The following is a 26,019-nucleotide window of genomic DNA, read 5'->3' as shown; positions in this document are numbered from 1 at the left end:
TTTTATTCCCCCAGTCCATGGGGCTACCTTTTTGTTGCCCCTGCTGCTTCCTGGGCCTGAAAGAAAAAATTCCTTCTTTTGCTACAGACACAGCCGTGTTCACCAGCCCCCTTTGCTCACAATACCAGGGAGCTCTGCCAGCAGCACCCACTATTTGTCAAATCGAGGAACAACAGCAACTTTGATTAACAGTTGCGCTCTGCTGTTTTATTGTACTCTTAATGTCTTTTTGAGGGCCCCCCGAGAGCAATGCTTTTAAGCGGCACCGTTCAGCTCTGGGAGTTGCTGCTCAGTTACATACTTGATTAGCTGTGTGCTGTCTGGACGCACTGTGCTCAGCTCGCAGTGTGACAGTTTTGATAAACATTGATGCTTCTCGGAAGAAAACATTTAAGCCGCGCTTTCATTTCTGGAGCGTCATAATTTAACTATGCCTACATTGTGTAAAAAGCAACATGGAAAGTCAATTGCATCATTTGACACCTTGTGAATAACAACCAAGAAGGTATAATATAGAAAGCCTTATGAAGAGACATTTCAGCTTGTGGTTTCTAAAATAAAAAAAGTGTGAAATACTTTATACTTATACCAGACCTTAAATCTGGTAAAAGATTATAATGGACATATTATTATTGCAGGTGGTATGTACAGTAGGTGGCGTACTTCAGTATTAGATGAAGCGTTCCCCTCTTTTATGTGAATTGGTTTGGGATCCTTTGGTATGAAAAACACTGTGCAATCATTTAGTGATCGTCAGACTTTACATGAGTGTTTTCAGGTACGAAGTCTAACAGAACTTACTCTTTGTGTTACAGAGTTCACAATGCTCTCTTTGCAAAAGTAAAGAGTGCCTGTACTGTACTGTACGTCCACTTCTTGAAGACACCAGTGATAAAAAATAGACATCCGGTCTTTAAAGCTCAAATACTGTCGTTAAAGAGGTTTGGTGGTCTTTGTGGAGCGTTAATGATGGCAGAGAAACCAAGTCACAGACTTGATATTTGAACAGTCTAATACACTCTTGCATGCATTGTGCCTGGCAGCTTAAATGATTTGCAAGCGGACTGCTACTGTTACATTTCAGACCTTTTAAGGAAGATGCGTGACCGGCGGGATAATGCTGAACAGACTGTTTCACTGGCAGCCATTTCAACAGTGTTTGTGCAGTTGCGATTATTCTCAGTAGAAAATGTGAGCATCAGATGTTTTCTGACATGTCTGCATTAGGTCCAGGTGTACATCAGCAAACTGCAGGAACCCATTATGTGGTCTCTGGGTTGCAGCCTTTTGTACTTAAACGGATATAAGTTTAATGGATAGCAGGAAGGATCTGAGCCACACTGTGTATCATCTTGTATTTTATTAAATATTCTGAGGGTCTCGTTGACCAGCAGGAGCTCTCTTTTACAGAGCCTGCCTAGTGTAAAGGTCTAAAAGTTCACTTAAAACCCAGTTGTTTAGATTAGAAGTCTTGCTCTTATAGGGGTTTTGAGCAGAGTGGGAACAGTCTACCGAATGAGCAGCCTAAAATTCGGAATGTTCATTTGGCGTGGTGGACATAACACTTAAGTAATTATACACTTAATAATATTCTGCACTTAAGTGTAGTAATAGTTTGCATATTGCTGTGCTGCTCCATAAAATGAATTTGTTCAGCACTGAAATGGCCATTCCCTTATAAACTAGGAAAACCTGAGCTCAGCGATATCTCACATATGAATGACTTCTTTTGTAAGGGGAGAGGAGGTGTCTAAAGTCATTTCTAATGATTGGATTTGTGATTCTGAGGATACTTTTCCAGTTTAAGTTTTACCAATTGTTAGCTTCAAATTTATTGAAGCTACAAATGTGGCTTTGCTGAAAAAGACTTGAATTCAGAATTCTAAATTGACAATACAGTAATCAATCAATCAAGGTTTATTTATCAATGCATGAACAGTACAGCACACAGCAGCGTTGTCGGCAATGTCCCTCGATGCTCCCTGTAGTCCACGATCAACTCCTTCATTTTGCTGGTGTTCAGAGAGAGGTTGTTGTCCTGACACCATGCTGTCAGCGTTTCTACCACCTCCCTGTATGCAGGCTCATCATCGTTCGTTATCAAGCCGATGATTTTTGTCTCATCCGCAAACTTGACGATCGAGTTTGTTTTGTCCCTGGCGACGCAGTCGTGGGAGAATAGGGGACATGAGTGAACCAGGTGGAGGAAGACAAGCTGGTATGGAGCACCTTGAGACCCCAGGGTGTCAGAATTTGAAAGTGAAACATGAACACCCTTAGCCCTTATTAGTCTTATCAGTCTCATTCAGTTTAATGGAAGACAGTAGTCACTGACTGCATGGGATAGCCAATGAAAATCTTGCAGCACTTTTCAGATTTATGGTGTACAGTATGTAGAGCGTGCAGTTGCAATGAATTGTTAGTATGGATAGTTTCTCCTTCCTGTTGCTCATCAGTGTAACTGCTTACTTTGAACAGTAAAACATATGTGTTTATCTATCTTACAAGTGTTGAAAGAACATTATTATATATTCTTTATGTTTATATATTATATATTCCTTCTATATGTATGAGTATTTATATCCAAGTAGAAATTAAAATATCAGCTAATTGTGCATTTTCCAGAAATAATACCATGGGTTTAATCCATGTGTTTCTCTATGTATACTTAAGTAATCAGCATTCATGTTAGAGGTTATAATAGTAATCTACAGTTTACAGAGCAGAGTTTTAGATGAAACACAGCTTGAATCATAGCCATACTATGTAGTCATAGTCATGCTGTGATAATATTCCACTTGGCTCCATGAACCATAGATAACCTACACATTCACAGACTGACTGTCCTAACACAAATCCTGAAAGTGTATATTATATACTGTAGTTAAGATATGAATGATCTTACCTTTCTTTGACTAGTGCTGTAGTTAGACTCTCAGCACTTAATTCTCAATGTAGCTGTTTGTATACAAATGGTATAAAGACCGTATTCACCCCAGAATGATACCAACCAATCTCACCATCCTTTCAACTTGATTTGCAGATCACCTAAATGATATTTTAGTCACTTCAGAGCTGTCAAAAGTCTGAGAAGATCATAAACGGGTGACATCACCCTAACAGGCACATTATGTGTTCATCTCCTGTGAAATCTCTGGACTGTAGCTCTTGTTTTTTCCAATGGCCTTGTAAATGTAGTGGGGTCAGCTGCAAAAACGTCTAGCTGATAAATGATGTCTAGGGCTCTTTCAGAAGAGGTTGTCTAAAGCCTGATAAGTTCAGTGAAAAATCTCCTCCGCTTGTTTATGTAGCTGGTGGAGTGGGGGAGCTATGTGAAAGAGTCTCCTTGTTCCAGTCCCAAGCCTGTGTACTTGACTGAGATTGCTTATCTCCCTTTCCCCTCTCAGATCGTGGGCCCAGCAGACGGCTCCAGCTACATAGTGGATTACTACGGAGCACGACTCACTCGCCTCACTGTCAACAATGAGACCTACAGGAAGACCCAGACAGGGCCCTAGAGAAGAGAGTGGTAAGCAGAGCAGTCACGCCACACATATAAACACAAGGAAGGTTACAGAAGAGAGGAGGCCATCCAACCCATCCAGCACATTGGCTTTCTAATATCTAATTGATCTCTTTTACATCCATTGTTTAAAAAAGAAGCAAAATATCAACTTTGACAACATTATTGGGTAGCTTGTTCCATGCTTCCTTTATGTAAAAACTGTTTTCAGTTTTAAATGCACTTCTTCATAGTTTCCATTTGTGCCCTTTGGCTCGTGTTTCACTGTTGGTTCTGTAGACGTCTAAATACTTTAATCAGGTCCCTTCATAGTCTTTCCTGTACAAGAACAAAAACCAGCAGTTCTTTTAGCCTGTGCAAGTAAAAAAAATTCCTTTAGCCTTTTAAGGCGTTGGAGAGTGTATGTGGTTACTCTTCTCTGCACTGATGTTGCTGCTCTGTAATCTTCGTAAGATTCTAACCAAAGTCGTGCGTAGCGCTCTAAAGCAGGTATTATAAATGCACTGTAGTTTGTCCTTGTCAATCTACACTACACAATATCAGTCCTTTCAAACCTTTTCACACCACAATACTTTTGTGTTTCCTTCATTACTGATCTGGTAAAAATGGTCTTGTCTTATGAAGAGTCTGGTTTGGCCGTAGCTTTGACCTTTTTATCTTATGATGGGATACAAGGCTGTACGACTTCAAGACAGTTGTGGAGTACAGTGTTTTTGTGTACTTTTTTCACACGCCAAACCACAGTTTCAGATGACATAGAAAAGATATGTATGAAAAGACATGTATCACTGCAGGGAATGTCTACAAACAGGCTTGCAGTCCAACCAGATTTCATCCTGCTCCATTCAGTAAAAGGAGTGAAGGGCCTTCATACCAGGAAAACCAGTCACCTCCAAAGTCAGGCCTTGGCTACAAGCCCTTTTTAATTCTCCTGAGAGCAAGGATGATTTTTATCACTTGAAATGATTTACACACAAAGATCAGAAAGTGAATATGTAGACAAAAAAAACAATCTTCAGTCATTCAAGATTAACATTTGTAATTAATACATTTTGCTTATATTCTAAATGTGGGCTAAAAATATAACATTAACATTAGTTTTGTGGTCTACGTAACTTGGTACTGTTATGCATTTGTGTTTTTGAAGTAAAACACCATACATTCCATTAAATAATGAGTTTTTTACTTTGTTTAAGCTGACTTTGATGCATGCTAATTTGACTCTGTATAAACAGGAAATCTATTAGCTGTTTATTTTATCAATCATAAAGTTACTCCAGCGTGGAATCACTTAATTACTTGAAAATCTGACACAAAAGGTTTTTAGCCTATTGGAAAAAGGAGGATTGTTGAGCGCTCAACTTTTCTGAAAAATACTAGTTGAAAATGAGACCACACCTTTTAACTTGCTGAGTGCTGATGTGTTTTGAATAGTTAAATGGGTTACAATAAGCAAATTAAAAGGACTGCTTTTAATTGTGGTATTTTGTGGACGGCAGAAAATTCAAAAATTTCAATTGGTGATTCTGCCAGTTATAATCATGGTAACAGGTGTGTGCAGAAATATAACATTGAAGCATTGCTTTACCTCTGCACATCTCTTGTACTGTTAACTAGTTGAACAGAACTGAGTGCGTGGGGTGAGTTTTGTCCATTTGAGTTTGTTCAACAAGTTGGTTTCTTATTCATGAAGATCTGCCGATGGGCTCGGTGGCAGCTGGAAGAAGAGTAAACATTGTCAAAGACGGTCTTTAAGACACATAAATCTTCGTGGCGTCCACCACTGCACACAGCAGAGCAGGAAAGAGGCTGGGACGGGGGGCAAAAACAGGTTGGGCCTTGTGCACACACACAAAAAAATGCTGTATTTCTTCCCCAGAGCTTAAGTGACCTGTCAGGGTAAGCAGAACCATAACACAAGGACATCTGTAACGCAGCCCAGCTGACACTGAGCTCTCCTGCGCGGGAGCTCCCACTGCCCCCAACAGAACAGCCTCAGCACTGGGACAGGGATGATTAAATGTCAGGCTGTAAAACAAACTTTTTTAAAAAAGAAAGGGTCGTGAGATTGCACTCATTACACTGGGTACAGGGCTGTCTCCCTCTCTCAATTCTCCGTCTGGTTAGCTTTAAAGTCCCAATGCATGTTTGTGGTGGCAGGGCTGTTGTGAGCCATGTCCCACCATAGAGAAACATATGGAGTAGATTAGGCCTTGAAATGTTTACATTATCGCAGTCTGAAATACAAAAAAACCCAACTGCTTAGTCTCTCTGCTCGGTTTTCCTTTTTTTTCCCCCCAATAATCCTAATATATCTGGGTCATTGAAGCTAAAGTCAGCATGAATTCTGAGAATTGGCTGTTCACAGGTCAGTTAGATTTCCTGGTAAATGTCATGCAGAATAGCCCTTTTAAGAAATGAAGAGACGTTTAAACTCTTCAGCTCTCCCATGCAAAGCAGCAATTTATTTTCCTAAACCCCACGAAAGACACATGGGCCTTCCTCAGCAATTTTCTCGTTCGTTTTTTTTTCCAGACTTTTCCTTCCTTTTCTTATCATTTGTATCCTACATTACTAGGCCTATCCATGCTTTAATAATCTTTTACCAAGATTTTGCCGTGTTCTGTGGCAAATTACATGCTGCACCAAAGAATTGTTTTGTAAGGCTAATTGAACCAGGTCAAGAAGGAAAAAAAGGCTACAACACGGCTGACCAGCCCCTCTGCTGACGAGAAGGGATGCTGGCCTGATTCACCAGCTCTCACAAGAGAGACAGGACTGCATGTGGAGGGTTTCCAGCTAATAGTCTTTACTTACTGTATGTTCTTTAAAAAAATGAGATTGCTCTCATTTGTGCCCATGAACTATTCTCTCAAGTCCATGACTTCAATAAATCTGTCGAGCAATATGAACCAAGCTCTAGTATTTTACTAGCTATGCATTTAATAAATTAAACCACATCCTTTATACTTTTTACAGTTAGAATACAGTAATTACATTATGTCGTTCTTTTGAGCTTAAATTGATTTGGGACAAATTATTCTTAAACTAAGTAAGCAAAAGAAATACAAAAATCACAAAACAACTGGTAGAACGAACAGTAATGTTTTACTTGAATTATGCTACAAAACACTATCATAACTCCTCCATAGGCTCTAGAGAGTGTAATAAAATAACATGCATAAAAGGCATATAGTGAAATAAAATTCTCATAAATAAACTAGGATCACTGTTGCTGTCAGCTTTAATGTTTGTCTACCTGGAGTTTCGCTCGTCATGAGCCATTATGAATAATCACATGCCTGTAATGTAATTTGCACAAATGATTATGAAGGATTAAGCACGTTCATTATATTATTTTGTGTAGTGTTTAAGAAGTATTTGTGATGCTATTTTTTACATTACAGAATAAACCTAATGTTTGTGTGCCCTTAGGGGTGCTGTTTCACTTGCAGGCTGTTGGTCCAGAGCACTTCACCTGCAAGACCTGTGCATTCAATCAGCTCGCTTCCTCTGCAGAGCAAAACAAGATTCCTTGAAGCTCATGTTTCATTGATAGTCAAGGGCTGCACAGCCCTTCCTATGTGTCAGGCCAGGAAGCCCTGTCTTGTATCTGGCCTTGCTGAAGCTAGTTTACTGTACTGATGCTCAAAGCCACATACCCAAAGGATAATAAAGTCAGCTCAGACTATAACCTTAACATTATCTGGCCTTTCCTTGTAGTTACACAGACCGCAGTTTTCTTTTATTCAAATGGAATTTCATGGTAATGCTTATGAATGTTGTTTTCTTTTCATGGATTGTAGTAAACTGACCTTCTGTGTCCCAGCTTGACTCGTTCAGTTCTTTGTCCAAATAAACCCCTTTCCTTATTGGTCCCTCCTCCTGCCACAGTATCTGTCCTCCTTCATAGCTTAATCATTGCAGTGTCCTGATTGCTCTGCTTGACGTACCTGTCCACAAGCTACAGCTGTGGCTGTATGAAGACCCCCACCAGCCTGCCTCATTAAGACGTTTTGATCATTTGCTCTAATGACATCATTGGCAGGCTTTTGTGAAATTGTTTTTCTGTACATCAGGCTCACCTGCATCAAAGACAAAGCAGCAATTCACTTAACTCGCAGCATGCCATGCTGGAAAGGTATCTACACAGACATTCCTCCCCACAGGATTCCTTTGATTCCAGAAATTGCTTGTAATCACAGATTTTATACACTACCAGATGATGAAGAAAGGAGCCAAGTCCCCAGTCTGTACCAGGAGTGCCCAGATTTGGTCCTGCAGAGCCACAGTTTATCTATAGATGTATAGAGACCTGCAAGAGCTGTAGGTCTCTAATGAATTGCAGATGTAATTTGAGTTCAGTCAGTAGTGGCCAGTAATCATCCTAAAAATTTAATGGGTGTTGATGTTTGAGCAAAGAAGAGATCCTTACTACATCGATCAGTTGTTCTTTTTAAGTTTTGCCCCGTGACCTATCAGCTGATGATTTAATGTAGATGTAATAAAGGTTGTATGAATTTCTCAGAATCAGAAAACAACAGATCCTGTTTTGTTAATATTATGCAGGCAATGGAATGAGCATATGATTTTGAGCATAATGTCTAATTCATATAATAGTTCGGAATCAAAGACTGATGCCATATTCTTCACCTTTGACTTAATATTTATTATAAAATGTCTGTTTTGTTAGCTCTGTCAAATGACAACTGGACTGGCAGATATAAAGTTGCATTGCTTTCACATTGTTGTCATATCTATGAAAAACCCTGCTAAGAGGACGCACTTATGAAAAAGATAACAAAGGGCCTAAAATGTAGCCCTGTAGGACACCACATGTATCATTACCCAGTCCAGATGCAGATTCTCCTGAAGATAAATTATTGTCCATTAAAAACAATCTAAAGTGTTGTCAAAGGGACTAGGTCTCTAAAATGATTTGTCAGAATTTCATGGTATCAAGAGCAGCAGTTAAGAATCTGATTCAAAATGAGATCAGCCCTTACATTTACTAATTTGACTTATTCAATATTAGTGCTATTATTAGAACTGAAACCTGTCTGAAACTTCTCCATACAATTGTTCTAGCTCAGGATGGGTAACTAAATACTAGTACTTCCTAGCAGAATTACTCTAGTCTGTAGGTTCAGTGCAATGAGTATTGTCTTAAGTGCTCACCTAGCTGTTCTAGGACCTTGAGGCAAAGATACAGATGATCAAAAGACGTGGGACTAATAGTTTAACTAATTCTCTGTTCATTCATCATCCGCCAGAACATGAATATTTAACAGTGACCAGACTTTTGTTAGTGGGGCTGATATGCCAGCGTCCATGAAAATTGGTCACAAAACAAAGCAGGCTTGAAGGCAAGATAAATACATGAACATGAGGATGAGAGGATTAGCACAAAAGGAAGGTAGGAAAGAGAGGAAACATGCTCATTATCAGAGGTAGCAGAGAGGATTGTACAGCTAGAGAATTTTCCTCTTTCATCAGACTTGGAACCAGGTTCTGTACAGGTAATCTGGAGGGGTTTGCTGTATTTGTAGAAATTCTGGTTTCCTCTGTTGCAGTAGCCATAGGCTAGAAATGTCTCTCTTTGGTAAGTGATGAGTTGTTTATAGTAGATAAATTGGTTCCCACCCATTTAGAGAGAGAGATGTAGCCCCTGTTTTAGCTGTTTTGTGTTTACATTATGTGGATAGAAAACTATATAAAGGTTTTCTGTGTCTGTTGAACAAGGGCTCTGATGGTTCACTGGCATGTAAATATCTGTTTAAAGCTCTAACCAACATGAGCACTATATTTGTGTTATTTATTGTAATATTTTTGTTTTGTCTAAGTTTGCCACCCTGGTCATCACTCTATTAGCAAGCTGTGCTGGATAAATCAAAAACACACATGCTACAGTATGTAATGCTTAGTATTCTCTGACTGTGTGGTTTGAAATTATTTTATGAAATTATATCATTTTATATATGATTTGCGAGTATAGCAAGCTGATGTCAGGATCTGATTTTATTTGTGGTTTGATTAATGCCTTATTTTACACTAAGATTTTTTTCCTGTGTAACATGTAATGTAAAATGGAATAATTTGTTACAATATTTTCCAGAAAACTGTTTAAGTGCTGCCTTTTCAGGCTCATTAGCTAAGAACAGACGTTTTGAAATACTAAACACCTGAATGTACCTGAAATTCAGCTATCAAAATTAAGTTTCTTGAATAAGGGTTTCACAAAGGAAGTTTTAAAAACTAGTGGATTAAGTAATCTGTAAATCATGAAGAAAAGGACTCTAGTGTTCTTATTTCCCTCTATTCCAGTAAAAAGCCGCTTTAAAATTTCAGGTCATTTTTAATTTTATTATCCTCCTTGTGACAGTTTCTTTTTATTTGACACATAGCACTGTTAAAACAAGGTTGAGTGCATTTTGAAAAGACCAGTTTGTGTGTATTGGAGTCACAGCACCTGCAGTATAATCAGTTGCCCTTATTGACTAACACAGTTGACGCAGAGTTAGTAGAGACAGGGGGAATGACCAGAACACTGCTGAGCAGAAGTATTAACAATTCAACAGCCCATATCAAACCCTTTCGAAAAAATGGCAAGCTAGTCTCAAATGAAATGCCAAAATGGTCTGAAATTGTATGATACAAGTAATGGAAGCCACACAAATTTCCAATCCTCAAAGGATAATTAAATCTGAACTATGACCTTGAATTATTGTAAGACACTTGACTGTTGCATGTTAAAATCAAATCAGAGGTATTCAATATCCTTGACAGATCATGATCTTCCAATCAGCTTCAGAATTTTACATTAAGAGTTTTGATAATTTACAAGTGCTTAGAGAAGTTATTATTGTTATTACAACTATTAACTATTAACTAAGTTAAGTTAGTCTGCAGCAGATCTTCCCCAAAACTCATCGCAATACATCTGCCATACTAGAAATAAGTCCCACTTCATGAATTTTTCAAGCTAAGATAAGTAAGGTACGCACACACTCTCTGTTGCCAACTGTTAATACAACATTTGCTGGAAATTCAAAAGCATTTTTAATATTTTGAAAAAAAAAACTAGCTTAAGGTATATTTGCGGTTACCTTCGGGAATAATGTTGATTGAAATAGTATTATGATGCTAAGAAAAGTAGTAAGGGCAGGCAAATACATTAGAAAGTGATATATTGAGAATTCAAGGCTCATGAAAATATGGTATCACCTTTTGGCAACAGTATTTTTTAGTTTAATATTTTTCTAAGACTTCATATTTTTAAAAAAGTCTTTTTTGTGTTTTATTCCAGGTGGAGAATCCTTGTTTAAAAATGACAAAAGAACATGGATTTGGCGACTGGAGATGGTCTTCCATTCCCTTTCAATTTTTCTTTAAAGCTCTTAGAGGCCAATTGAAAGACTGGACACAAGAAATGAGCAAAAAGCAAGGGTTTAATAAAAATACAGAAAAGGTTTGGGTCAATAAATGGACGTGGCGTTCTTAGAAGACAGCGGTCTGAACTTCACAACGTTTAGGTCTCGAAGAAGGAAGCCGTTTGAAGTGATAGATGTGTCTTCAGAGCTTCTGTCCTGACTGTAGCTTCACAGCACAGGAGAAGGTTGAGAGAATCCTAGATGAAGAGGTTTCATTCATTTTTTAACAGATTCCTCTTCTTTTAGCCTCAATGGACTGATCGAAGACCCTGGAGTTCTCTCTCACACCGCCAGGCAGGTGATAGTACAACTTCTGTTGTGTCCTGTGATGTTTTTGCAAAACACAGCCAAATTGGAAGCTGATGTCTCATGGCAGGCTTTTATCTAAACCCACAAGTGTTGTACATAACTAGTAGACACTTTTCCATTACTTAAGCAGACAAAATATAAAATCTAAAGATTGAAATGCTTGCTTTGTACATTATATCAAATTCCAACATATTAGTCCCAGTTCTCTGTAAGTCCCTCTTATGAATTGCAAAATGGGTCTTTTTTAAGGTATCGATGCAGTGTTGAGTTTGTTTTGTGGTCAGCCTTCCTAACAGCAACACAAAGAGCTTGTTTGATTCCCCCAAACATCTACTGAAATGCCTTACGAAAGTGCATTGTCCAAAAGATCTGTAGGTATTGGAGGTATTTCATGTCCAGATTGGTATGTGATTCATTTTAGTATTAACCAAACACATCAGTGTGCAGGCCCTTTATTTCGTGAGTTTGTGTAGGGTTCTGACAGCTCACTCCAATTTGTGTTTGGAAAGTGTTTTCTCCAGCAAACCTAATTATAATCCTGCTACACTGAATGGAAGACTTAAACATTTAAGATGTCTTTCTTAACCTGCTGTTTGCTTTTTATGGGGATAGCTAACAGATTTTCAATATTGAAGCTAATCGCTTTAATGCTCCCATGTGTGGCTTCAGAATGAGGTCTGAAATAAAGATGTTTAGTCCCAGCTGTGAAAGGTGAAATAAAAAAGACTCTTGTACCACCACCTTAATGCTCCTATTATTGAAAGGGGCCATACATTTTACACTTTATTCTCATTTGTAAGGAATATCCCCTAGAAAATAGTGTTAACCAGCTGTAAATAAACTTTATTCTGTTTAAAGTCTTGTTAATTTATTCACATTATGCCCTGTGTGTTACACTTTAATTGAATATGTCTTTCCAAAGTGAATTGATTTATGTTGTTGTCATTATTTTTCTTCTTATGTGAACCTTGTGGACAAGTTGTGTTGGGCAGATGCTTTTTTCATTCCTTTTCCCTCCCACAGGAGAAAAATGTGAAAAATAAAATCATGAATCACACGGGCGTTCCTTTTTTGATTATGAAAAATGAAAATGAAACTCAAATACATCCTCCTTATTCCCTCTTCCTGAATTAACAGTTTTATTTCAGTCAGTATAACACAAGGATGTGGGTTAGATTTGTAGTGTGCTCTATGCAAGAGGTGCAGAGCAGCACAGCTCTCTCTGGACAGCAGAATATGCCACTTCACTGCGCGTTGTGTGGGTGCACTCCTGTTTGTCATCCTTTTGGCAGGGAGCATCGCGCCAAGGCAAACCGAGCGTGGAAGAGACCAGGAAGCAGCTCGGCGAGGGTGCATGAGCCATAGGAATACCCTTTAGCCGTAACCTTTATTGTTTATGCCATACATCTGGACCTGGACCTGTTCATTTGTCTTTGGGTGACAAATGCAGTTATTTCAATCAAGTTAACATAATTGCTTGAAAGAGCTACTTGCTGCACAGTGGTACTACCTTGTGATAGCCTGCTGGTCATCTGCTTTGCATAAACTATTTTTCAGATGCCTTTTGTAACAAGAAGTTGTTATTGCAAGCCTTAGAAGTAGCGTATATATAGACTGCCTGCTTTGCAAGCTGATATATTTGAATTTCTGTATAGGAGTTTCTAAATTTGGTACACATATAAATGGGAGAATGAGTGCAGAAGTACACTCCTGAGCACTTTACTACATTTACTGTCCCTGTTGGTTTGCATACACATGGGAATATGTCCCATTGGTATGAGCAGCAAATTTCATTGCTACACATCCTTTTCACAGTACAATTGTTTAAATAAAGCAGATGTCTAAGTGAACACCTTACAGAAGTACAGTGGTGTACCAGTAGTTGACACTCTCTCTTATGGATTAGGTGCAAAATCACTGCCCTATTATGGTAACCAGGAATTCTGCTGTAGGAGGTGCCGTCCTTGACCTGAGATTTTAAAACAAGATCCGGACCTCTTGGTCACCAAAGATTCCCTGGTGCTGTTTGTACAAGTAAGGGAGTCTAGGCTCCATCTCAGTTTCAGCTTGCATAGTCTGCCTTTCTTAAATTTCCACTTAATTTATCTAGTGAAATACTTTATCATGTCTCCACCTGATCTGATGTGCACTGGGGCTACTGCCACAGAATGGCAGCCTTGTTCACCCAAATGGGTGTTGCACCTCAGAAGGGGATGAGCTGAGCCTATGTCTGTCCAGGAAAAACATGCAAACAGAAATAAAAAGCAGAGATTCAAATTGCCCTCTACCATTTTAAACATTGCCCTCTACATTTTAAAAGAACTCTGAAATTGAGGGTCTGCTAAGTCTTAAAACTAATCATGAATGCTAACCATTTTATTTTTCTTTGTTGTGTTAATATCTGGTGCTCCTTATTTGCTATAGCTCCATTGCTGATGATGAATAACAGTACAAAGCTTGGAGATCACACACTTGGATGCACACTCACGAGTCATTTTGAGCTGCTGAATGACAACACATGCAGCTCCTAGTACTCAGCTCTGCCAGAGCCCTCATCCTGCAGGTTTTAGAGGTAACCGTTAAATCATTCGTTTCTAAAGACTTTATCATTTAATTGTGATCAAGGAAGCGGGCAATTTGTTCAATTAAGTCATTAAGAGATCGTTTGGAGCAAGACTTTGAATACCCCTCAGTAGTCAAGGACCAGAGTTCCATTAATTGAACAAATAACTCTCTGTTCAAGCTTACAAGTATTCTCAGTTGTTAGGTGATTTAGGGGAGGAACCTATAAGACTAGCTGTATTGGAGCTTGCCAGAAGCAGGATTGTTAACCTTTGGTCTTAGAAAACAACTTTTTTTCTTAATTAGGGAAGCGCCCACTGAGATCACTCTAATTTATTTTAATTTAGCACACGACGCCGAAGTATGGACGGAAAGGGCCACATTGATTAAAAGCAAAAACAAAAATGCCAAGATAAATAAGTCTGAAAGCCCTGTGCCAGAGCTGCAGACTGATCTGTGGTGGTGAGGTGATGTGGTAGACTCTGAAGAAAGTGTATCTGTGGAGAACATCACCTCAGGACCACGTCCGCTTTCTCTCTGCTCGCAGAGTTGTGGTAGAGACTTCACAAGCCCAAAAATGTGCACTCTCTAGGCTACTTTTTTTTTAAATTGGTGAGCACTGTGCAGCAGAAATCAATAAAGCAATCAATTGGCACAGGATGTTAATGCTGATTGCCAACTTTAAATGTTTATAAGGTAGTACCCTGTAGCCTTTAAACCCATCCCCTGACTGTCACCAGCACTTCCTTGGCCGCAGATACCTTATCTACACTTTTTGAACGAACAGAGCACAAAATATTAAGACTGCTTCACACCTCGTGTCACAAGACTCCGGAAAGAACATGGCTACTGTCACGAAGTGTTCTTTCAGGACCCTGTGCAGACAGCACAATCCGGGGAGGAGAGAGGAAAACACGGGGGGAAAAGCATTCAAAGGGGCTTGAAGGAAAACAGGGGGCGTGTTCAAGGTGCACTGGTGTTCAGGGAGGTGTGTCCAAGGCAAACAAGTCCAAGGGAGTCCGTAGCAAATCCAAGAATGATCCAATGTCCAAAACTGGGAGATTCTTCCAGACACAGACAAACAGATTTAAAAGCTGGAGCGGGATCCGACGAAGGGTCGGGGGAATAAAAGGGGAGTAACAGGACCAGACGCTCCAGTCCCGGACCCAGATGGTCAGGACGCCATTGTGAAGCCAATGTCATCAAGTTGCTCCTGGACTCGCGGATAGGCGGAGTTCCAGGCGTCCATCTTCCAAAGCTGAGCCCAGATTGGCAGGAATGCCTGGCTTTTATAGGACGGGGCGCAGGAACCGGAGGCAGGTGCAGGAGATAAGTACAAAACTAGGAAGGGCTGGAGCGTCCGTAAGAGGAGAGGTTTACGAGCGTGACAGCTACACTCGGGGTCAGCACAGTGGGTTTGAACACGTGCGTATGTGTCTGGGTGAGGGCACGTCTCTGCCGACAAGAACACTGAGCAACTGTAAATGTGTGATTTATTTGCTTAATTCATTTCACTTGGAAGGCTGTTTTAAGAAAAATGACAAGGAATTTGGAAGAGGGCAACTGAACGGTAATACTGGGCAGGCTTCAAAGAGAAGAAATGTGTTTAAACGTCCGAGACTGCCAAGGCTGCGTTGCCAGAAACGGCCGCAACAGTACAGCAATGATGAGATGAACTCCGAGCTCCACAGATGCGCTTCTGTTACTCTGTTGTCCTTGTATACATTGAAACTCCTTGTCACAAGAACCAATCAAACCATCACTGGTATTTAATTAAAGGGGACTCCTTGCATATCTGTTTGAAGCTGTGTTCTGAATGTAAATGTAAAAACTGTAAAGGTTTACTTCTTTTATTAAGCATGCCTAGACATCAGAGGAGGACAACAATTTTCATTTTGTAATATAAACTGTCTTCCTGTATTTTTCCTTTAAAAATTCTATTTCATTACCATCCCATGCTAAACATTTAGAGAAGAACTCAATATGAAAAGTTCAGTGATCGGAATTTCTCTTCATAGTTGTTGTAATACAGCCTGATTCATGTCAGGTATTATTAACACAAATAATAAATGCATGCATTTAGGGGTACAACCCCCGCCTCCTGGCCAAATTTCCCCTCTGCTCGTTACCAATCATGGCCTCCTAATAATCCCCATCTATAAACTGGCTTCCTCACTCTGTTCTCCTCCCTACTAATAGCTGGTGTGTGGTGAGCGATCTGGTGCACTATGGCTGCCATTGCATCATCCAGGTGGATGCTGCACATTGGTGGTGGTGGAGGGGATCCCCATCACCTGTAAAGCGCTTAGAGTGGAGTGTCCAGAAAAGCGCTATATAAATGTAAGCAATTATGATTATTATTATTTTATCACAAAGGATCCCAATGCACTTCAGATATAGAAAGGTGACCCAGTTTATTCTCCTCTGAAGTGCAGCCCCACCTGGGTGACACAGCAGTTAATCTGCACCAGGAGCTCCACTGCACAGAAGATCAGGAGGAGAAGGGAGCTCAGGAGGAGAATAATCAGATCAGGAGGAGAATAATGCTGGGATTGCAGATAGGCCAGATTGTACAAGAGCGGATATTAACCTGGACATTGGGGTTAATGCCTCATACTGTTATAGTGCTTTAAATCTTAAACACGAATGACCAAGTACTCAGGATCTTGGTTTCATGACAAGCTAGAGTCACTTATAGAAATTGCACGGGTGATACAGAAAAAATACATTTAATTTTGTTAACATGTAGCTGTGCAAGACATGGAAATAATAATCTTATAATGTACCATAACTGGTCTTGCTTTGTGTAGGAACCTGGAATTTGTCAATCTGAAAACAGATTCATCTGGTAAGATTAAAGATGAGAACCATATCTGTTTCCCTGAATAACTGCCTTTGAAAAGCAACAAGGGAATGCTGGTTCCATACATGTCAATATACGTATGTTCAGTATATGTGCATAGGTTGAGTTTTATCTCTTGATAAAGACATGCAGTCCCCAACACTGCAATCCAAGATGCCCAGTTCTCATTTGGAGAGAAAGTACTGCACAGCAAAAACGAGGTTTGACCCATTGATCCAATGGACATTTTTTCCTATTAGTATCATTAAAAAGCATTTTTAAATCAGACATGTTTTTGATTTCATGTGAATGTCCCACATTCTATTAAATCTTCTATTTAGGAAATGTATTCATAAAAAGAACAGCATCCTATGGGATAAATGCTTGTCTACTGCAAGCCAATACACCTTAGTGTCCTTTGCTGTCTAGTTGTAAAGAGCCTTGCTTAAGGATATGACCACACTAAAGACTGGAGTCCACATCTGTCCAGAGCCCTGTGACCTGTTCCTCCATTTCTCAAATGATTTGGCATGTAATCAAAACAAAACTAAATACATCAGACTGAGTGTCAAATTCATAAGAAAATGTAAAGTGACATGACTAATGTGTTATTTCTTAAGTAGCTAAGAATTACCATTGTTTGTCGAAAAATGTCCTTAATCCGATTATTAAAGGATGCTTGCACACAGTGGGCTACTATAAAGATTCAAGCAGGAGACTTTATCGTACAAAAATTATGGCTCATGGCTAAGGTGACTGCATTCCACAACAGCAAAACCGTGGTGATGAGTGGTCAGAAATAGTGGACTGGCTATGAATATTGAATGATGGTAAAATTCATTTCCGCATACCAGAAGGAACTCTCTGTACCATGTTCTGTGGGATTCCCAAGAAGCAGGGAGGGGTTTGATCTGTAAATCCTGTACTTGCTACTCTGTATTTCAGTTAAAGAGGAAGTTCCACCTTAACCAGGTAAGTAGGTACGGTAACTCATGTCTCTTTACGCAAGGACCCCTCTGCCCAGCAGGGGCTCTTACAAACCAAGGAGGATGGACAGAGATGCAGGTGTGACATCTGTACAATGTGTGTTTGTTATGCTAGGTTAATATCAATAAATGTTTAGGTTACTACCTGTACTGGTGCTGCCTGTGTGCTGCTTGGTGATTATATGCATGAGGCTCCATTCTCTGGTGAAATCGGCTGAATTAGTCCATTGTGAATAGAAAAAAGAGTATCTTTCCAGACAGTGAAAGCTACTCCTCGAATTGGGCATTTCATATTAGAGAAAAAAAAACAGGATGTCAAATGCAATTGGACACACAGAATGTTAGGAGGTATCTGTGGTGAAAAGGAACACTAGATTACTGTTGAATATCTGGAAACCATATCCAAATAGCTGATAGGATTACAGCAAACTAGCAGCAGTAGCTGTGGTTAAAGACCGAATTAAAATCCCTCTGAGCTTCATGTCACTATCCCACATATATGTATATTTATTCAAGCTGTTCTGAAATGTTTGGAGCTGCGATTTCAGGGGCCCAGCGAAGGAGGAGTTAACCATGTATCTCTCTAAATAAGTCCACAAATTGCAAAAACACTCCTGAAAATCAGACCCCAAAAAGCCTTCCAACCAATTCATCTATTACCTTTCAAAATGCTTCCAACAGACTTTAAGAAAAGGTAGAAATGGAAGATGGAAATAAAAAAAATAAAGAAATCTTTGTTCTCCAGCTGTCCCTGATTTTCATACATATCCCCCCTCTCCGGCCCCCAACAGAACATCCTGTTTTCTGGCAAGTTCTTGGCTCAGTGACATCTTTCAGAGTAGGTCATGGCTTCTAAATATCCATGCAAGGTCACGAGCCATGTGTGTTTAATCAAAATTCAATTACCGCACTGTACCACGCTCCAAAGCCCCTCAGTCCAGCTTGTGAAGGATGACGAAACAAGCCAGCCCTAATTGGTTCAGTATGGGAGCAATATCAACCAAACCTGCTATGATAAATAGTTTCCTGTGTTAAAGGTTCTCCAAGGTATATAAGCCCACTGTCCTCCCACCTTTTCTCCTTCTACATTATGGCTCCCAGGGAGGAATCACGTCATTCTCCCTCTTAGACAAATATAGGTCAAGGCCGATGTAGCGATGTCCCGTGTTTAACTGGTGTTACTTGTTTTAACAACATTTTTTAATCTGTCAAGGCCAATCTAGAACTCTTGCTGATGTTCGTTTTCTTTGCAGATTAAAGGCTTCATTTTCCAACCCCTGAGCTGCGACATTTCAGACCGTGGCTGAGAATTCACTCGGAACGCAATTCCCAGCTCCACTGCTCGCTGCTCCGCAGGAACGTCTTAGCAGGACAATTAAAACCTATTGTTATTCCTAGTTGAAAATACCTTCTTAATCGATCTTCCCTGCATGTCATATCTGATAACTCTGAATCTCGCTAACCATAATAAACAGACACTAACCAACAGTAGCTCAGTATCCAGGCGATAAAGCTATCAAAATGAATTTCTGTATGCAATATGGGTGAAGACCAGTAGGAGTCACTGTTCTTCCCAACTTGTTTATGGATATGACCATGATTAATGAGGTGCCATTCTTCCAGTAAAAGACAAAGTCCCGCCTAAGGTGTTGACACCCAGGTGTTCCTCCACTGTAATGAACAGAGTTGAAAACCTCAGCATTGTGCTCAAGTCAAACACAGGTCTGGAAAAATGTATCATTCTTTACTGCTTAATTTTCTGTACGTGTTTTGAATATACAGTAGGCTTGCATCTGTCACCAAGCACTCATATTGTAGCAATAATGTAACCCAATTGCCAAACTAGTTACACAGAAGTTGAGATGATTTTTTTTTTGCAAGAAACATGATAAATTTCCTCTTCATCACAGATCTTCTGATGAAAAACACCCCGTTTCTGTTCATGGTCACAGCATAAGGAGGCTCCAGTTTAGACTGACTGACACACTGCTGTCCTTATTCTTTCCATTCTGGACAACCTCACTGCTCGGCTCAAGATTCAATTCTTCTAAAGCTCAAATAAAGTTTACACATTAGAATGAAAACAATAAAACAGGAGAGGTCTTTTATTATGTTTATGTTTTTATGTTTATTTTTGTAAAGGTGGGGAGCTGCATTGGCATGCGTTGGCTACAAAAGAACAAATAAAGATTAATTCCATAATGAAAAATAGAATTAAGGATGTTTGGGCTATTAAGTCTTTTTATTTGGGTATTGACATTAAATTAGATTTTTTCTTTTATCTTCCGCAAAAGTGTCACTTTTTTCATTTTTAAGGATCTTTAAAAGATCTGTAGCACAACAAAGCATTGCTCTAAGGTGCTTTTTAAAGATCTCTCATCTGCCCTCTGAGTAGATGAGAACCAACACAAAAAACTCTAGAGTGGCTTATCCATCCATCATCAGCATTAACCAGATGAGATGTGCTCCGTCAGACCTTACTGCACTCCACTTCCTGGTGTTGGTCTTTTGAGGTGAGGTATAAAATGCAGAGCAATAATGAACTGTAATGTACTAAAAATACTGTAGATTTATTTACTTTGTAGTAAATGTCCATGTAGTGCTCAAGGTTCATGCAATGGCCTTGCAAAGAACAGAATGGCATTAGTCTTCACAGAAGGTGTTTAACAGAAATTAGGCACAAATTCTAAGTGTGCTATACATGTATTCACAGTCTTCAAAAATGCTTATGAACTTGTAAGTATGCAAGCTGCAAAACATTTTGAAAGCCCTTCATGAGAATATTTTGCCCATGAATCACAAGATATAAAATAAGCAAAGGGAAACTGACAAACAAATATTTAAGTGCAGGTGGCATGGATGGGCATTGGCAGGCACCTGGGTTCAGATTCCGGGGAGAGCATACGTTTGAGAAGCTTGGGGTCAGAGTGCAAGTTCAGCCATTTATACTGCACCCCTGGTGCAGCTGGGGTAAAGGGCCTTGCTCAGGGCCCAATGGAGTAGGATTCCTCTGCCAGCCACGGGATTTGAACCAGCAACCTTCAAGCCACAGGTGCAGATCCTTAGCCACAGTGCTAATTAAGCAGCTAGGAAATGATTGGATGGCTATTTAAACAATTTCTGGTATAGTGACATTACTAATTGTTCTTTGCAGATATATTGACGTGGTATATCTAACTTAGTGATGGCAATCAAACCTTAATCTTATCCAGGGGTATACTCTAGTATACAGTACTATAATCTTTTATGAACAAAAAAGGCCAACTTCAGCCATTGTGTCAACTATACCTGTATATAATTTCTGGTGCATCCTACTACAGAAAAGAAAAAAGAAAACCACATCCTTATTATTTTGTTAATTTTATAAATGGATTGAAAAGGGACACCAACTGACTTTATAACACCATTAATTTCTGCGCTTAGATGGCAGGATTCATAAACCTTTTATTTAAGGCTCACTCTGTTTGACATTTCACAAGACATCCTAGACTAATATTCACAGGCTGATACTGCTTTCCCCTGTTTGGCACATAGACTGGCCAACAAAATAGTGACTGGCAGAGCTGCCGTGTGGCACCAAGTTGATTTGTGTTGAAGAGGGGCGCTCCCATCTGGCAGGAACCGTTCCTTACACAGCAAACGCGACTCAGCGCCATCATTGCAGCCCATCTGTAGCTACGGGCAGGCACCTGCTCTTGAACGCGTTGGACATTAATTCCCGCTGTGACAGCAGTACTTTAAAGAAATGGATTGCAGTCTTTCGGAAGATGTCTGCACATAGACTCTCAGAGAATATTAAGCATCCCATTCTGTGCATTAATATGTTGCAGTTTTACAGTTTGGCATCCCGAAGGCTAACCTTCAGGACCTTGTAGAAAAACAACTGAGGCTGCAAAGATCTGAATGGTCACCGTTATGAAGACAAATTATTAAACATGGCGCATGAATTTGGCTCAACCCTCGATCATTTTCCCATTTTTGAGAAAGCACTTTACTGAAATGAAGTTTAAAGCGACAGTTCCACCAGAATGGCCTAGCATGAGCTGCTACACTGTTTGATTCACCTGGAAGGGATTCCTGACCCATGCTTAGAAAGTCTCACCCTCAAGACAGATTTCCCTTCCGCTACTTCATAAATCCTGGGTCCCTTTTCACATTTTTCCCTTGCATCCTTTAGATGGCAGCCTTGGAAAGAAGGCTTTCACAAAAAGGGAAACAAGTGAGCAAGCCATGGTTAATAACATCTAACCTGAAGGATCTTAACAAAAATCGGGACCAATGAACAAACAAGCTGGGCATAGAACACAACAGTTATGCACAAAGGTTGTGCAACTTTCAGAGATCAGAAATTCTGAACTGCAGAAGCAAAGTTGCATACTATCAAAAATGAGATGAAAAATAATTTGAAAAATATAACAGAACAATACTTGTGGAGAGGAGTGGTTAGGAGTACAGCACTTGTGATTAGAAGGTTTGGGGTTCAAATCCCAGGTGAGTTACTGTTGCATCCTTGAGGTACACGAGCCACAAATTATTCTTCTAAATCTCCTACTGATTAATTCAGTAGCTTTCCAATTCAGTATTTATAAAGGGGTATGTTCAACATAATTTGTTGATATTTGACTCATTCAGATAAATAATTATAACATTAAACACAAATGCTTTGATATTAAAGTGAGCTGGATTACTTTTTAAATCATTTTACATTAGGTATAAAAAGTTAAATCAATATCAAACAAATACTCTTGCCAGATCAAGGCCTATCATTCAGTCTTGTTTGTTTTCATTGGAGCAAATCTTTGTACACACTAGAACTCTATAATAATACTCAGATGCCCACGTTAACAGTCCGTCTGTTGTCTTAACTGTTAGACACACTGGACTCCAATGCGTTTTAATGTTCAAAGAGAGAAGACTGCCTTATGAAAATGATTGCGCAGAATTTTGCTTCGGTTTGAAAATGATTTCTGTACCCCACCTGGCAAACTCTAAAGCACAGGCTGCTTTGTCTCAATGTACACAAGCAGACTCTTCAGCCAGATACAGGCTGAAAAAACTGAAGCAGATCAAGATCCAAACAAAGTATAGAATTTGCAAATTATATACTTCTGTGCAAAAAATTGCAAAAACAGAATTGTGATCAATTATAACTCATTAACTATGATATAATCCTAGGAACAGAAAAAATGTTATATAATTAGCACAAAAATTCCACTAAAACTACTTTAGAGGATCCACAATTTTCATGACTGCAATTAATCAATTATTGATGACGCAGTAATGTACATTACAGTGCTGTTACGTTTACTGTGGTGTTACTGTAAACTGTGCATGTTTTAGTCAATTACCCAATAGCAAAACTGTTTCCAGAACAGATACAATGAATTATCTTAACATTTCTTTTACTCTAGAAGTTCGAATAAACCCACTTTCTGAAAATACTCTTATAGTTTTTGCCTGATATATTAATACAAACGCTGGATTGTCTCCCAGCAAATATGTTTTCTCCTGCTTTTCCTCCAGCAGGGACAAGAAAACAAAGGCACCTGTTCCAATTCACAAAAAAGCAATTTCACAGGGAAGGTGCTGGGTACACCACAGAAAACCTGAGGCAGACAGGTTTCTCAGACGTCTGCTCTTTACTGTGCAGGTCCTGGAACTACCAGAGAACGGTAAAAACCCGCCAAGGCACCTAAGTGCCATAATGCAGTAACCCAAAAACAGAAGCGCAACAGCATCGTAGACTTAAGTGGACACTGTGCGCGACATAACAGTGATGATCTGTGAAATATCTTGCAAGAGAAATTCACTGGAATGGCACATGCCAGTGTATCAGTTTTGCATCTGTGCTCAAAACCTCTTTGGGGTTTGTGTATCAAAATTAATGAGCAAAACCAAAATCATTGTTATAAAAGATTCAAGAATACACTATATTGGGAAAAGTACATATTATTGGCGTTCTGAATATTTCAATTTAGTTATTCGCAGGTGCTCTGCACTGTGCCTAATGGCAGGTGCCTCTATTATCAACTGTGCTCACAAGTGTCACAATGGGGGCTGCTAATTCTCAGGAAACTCAGGAAAAGATCGTTGCTGGTAGGTGAAGAAGTGTTGAAATGAGGTGAAAAGAGTAATGGAGGCTCAGATATGTACTTTGGAGAAAAGTGTGTCTCTGAGTTAAAGGGGAAACAGTCCCAATTTTTCAGACCAGTTATTAAATCATGGTAATAAAATGCATTAATTGATAGTCCGGCAAAATTGTACAATTCCAAATTAAACTGTGAACCTTGTAAAAATATTGTATGGTTGCCATGTTGTTGCAAACCACTTGTCTTGCCACAGGCGAGGGTGAGAGTTTGCGAGAATCGCGATGTAAAACCTTCCTGCTCTCTAGTCACTGTAATGACTAATGGAATGAGCTAGACGAGTGAAGAAGTACAGGTTGTGTAACAGATATTTCACCGCAGAAATGTTCCAATGTGATCTGCATGCAGAGTTAACGAGTAGTATTTGTCAGCAAAAGCGTCTCGAAGTTGATTTGTTGAAATCAATTCAATTGCACTTCGCAGTCTCGTTTAGGTATCTAAAACATATTGTCCTATATGTGTTGGTTTCATAACATTACAGTATATATAATACAGTAAATTTGCTTGGCCTTAACCATGTGCTTTATTGCAACAGAAATAGATTGTTTACAAATATTGTCAATTTAGGATTGGACATGTGTATTGAAATTTTCAGTGCTTTGAAGTTACATGAAGAATACCTGAAGGCTTCATATGAAGCCTGACCATATGAAATATATTTTCATTTCAGACACTGAACCTCAGGCCAGGAGCCATTCCTACTATTTTTGCCCATATAAAGCAACCGTGAGAAGAGAACGCAGTGACAGGACGAATATCAGTGCTTGATAGAAAAAAATCTTTCGCACGATTTAAGTGATCTTTTTAACATAATTATGTTTGAGACCTAAGTTAAGGAGTGCATTATGTTTGGTTTTACGACTTACTGTAGATATTTCTATTGGATTAGAAGAGCTGTATTCACAAGCCTGGTTGTTCACAGTGTAATAGAGCCTCTTCACGTCACTGGAAGATTTGTTGTCGTGATTGCAGACAATGACGGCAATATGTCACTTGGTATACCTGGAAATTTAGTCTATTTTGTGATGTAAATTGGATGTCTTACACATAAACATGTACATTTTGCTTTCCTTGTGTTCTGAAATGCACTCATCAAGGCTGATTCTCTCTAACCCTGAAACAAAAAAACATTCCATTGTTTTTCATTTTCTTTTTGGGTTCAGATGAAAGAAATACTGTTCTTTGAATGTAAAAAAATGAGCACTCACTGGTCAAAATATTAAGAACCCCCCAGTCATACTAACTGACTCGCTGGCAGGCATTACTTCATCTGGTCCACACAGAATAAGACAAATTCCCTCTGCCTTTCCTGGCTGTTAGAAATCCCCACGCCTCAACTCCAGTGACAGCTGGAAGAACTGGTCGGATGTGCTGCTCAATTCCACCCAACAGGCCTCATCACATCCTCAGCTGAAAGGCCATCCTTTAAGAAGCCTGTTACAGCGACAGAGCTGTAAACTTTTCAAAACCTAGAGAAACACATCCTACTCCCACAGGCCCTACAATGTTGTTCAGTGGGGGGATCCTAATATTCTGGCCACCAAGCCTGTAAGTACTATAGGGAGGATAAAAGCACTTCATTTTTTATTTTTCATATACAATGCTTACTGTATGAAATGACTATCTATTGTAAGGCAAAGTTTGGATCAATTTCTAGTTATTCTTTTTTAAGGCTAATTAGCAATCCAGGGTTTATATAATAGGCATATTAAAACTACTTTTCTGGCTAGCACAGTTAGTACAGTTCCAGAATCTCTGTGCCAGCTGATCTGATGCCTTGCTTCCAACTGGCTGTTCTCAGTGGTGACACACTTCACGATACAGTAGCGCCCAAGCCAGATGTGTTCAAACATTTGTGACCCATTCAAACTTGTGACCCAAAACATGGTTTCTTTCATAGACCTGGCATGTCAAAACAAGCATAGAAAATGACAACAATTTTAACAAAATCGGGCAACCCAGTGACATTTAAACATCACAACTGATTGGATCATTTCCGACGTCTGTATCTGAATGCCACCCCAAGGTCCTGCTTGTCAGGATTACTATGGATACAATTGTTTCCCATTGCTTGTCATTCAAAGCCCTGATGGGGCCCAGATGAAAAGACAAAACAAAAAGATCTTTTTATCTGCTGTCCTGCTCCCCTCATCCCATCTCCTGCTTAATAAAGAAGAACGCTGAATAAGCAAAGAACATTATACTTTAACTGTATGAGACA

General features: G+C 39.4%; 1 protein-coding gene across 2 annotated transcripts in view; it reads left to right on the top strand.

The window, feature by feature from the left end:
- Nucleotides 1-12,319, top strand: part of tm2d1 (TM2 domain containing 1) — a 28,693-nt gene extending 16,374 nt beyond the window's left edge. Inside the window, exons 6-7 of one of the 2 annotated variants that reach the window (XM_088599130.1) lie at nucleotides 3,408-3,529; nucleotides 10,830-12,319. In XM_088599130.1, the coding sequence (XP_088455256.1) occupies nucleotides 3,408-3,518 (111 nt within the window). In that variant the 3' untranslated portion in view covers nucleotides 3,519-3,529; nucleotides 10,830-12,319. Of the gene's footprint in view, nucleotides 1-3,407; nucleotides 3,530-6,958; nucleotides 7,229-10,829 lie in introns of those variants that run through there. The other variant, XM_088599131.1, reaches the window with a different exon arrangement.
- Nucleotides 12,320-26,019: the final 13,700 nt, after the last annotated feature.

This window comes from Lepisosteus platostomus, chromosome 11 (genome assembly GCF_059453375.1).
Source record: "Lepisosteus platostomus isolate fLepPlt1 chromosome 11, fLepPlt1.hap1, whole genome shotgun sequence".
Classification (NCBI taxonomy): Eukaryota; Metazoa; Chordata; class Actinopteri; order Semionotiformes; family Lepisosteidae; genus Lepisosteus; species Lepisosteus platostomus.
The sequence above is the reverse complement of the archived record's forward strand: the minus strand, read 5'-3'. Positions and strand labels throughout refer to the sequence as shown.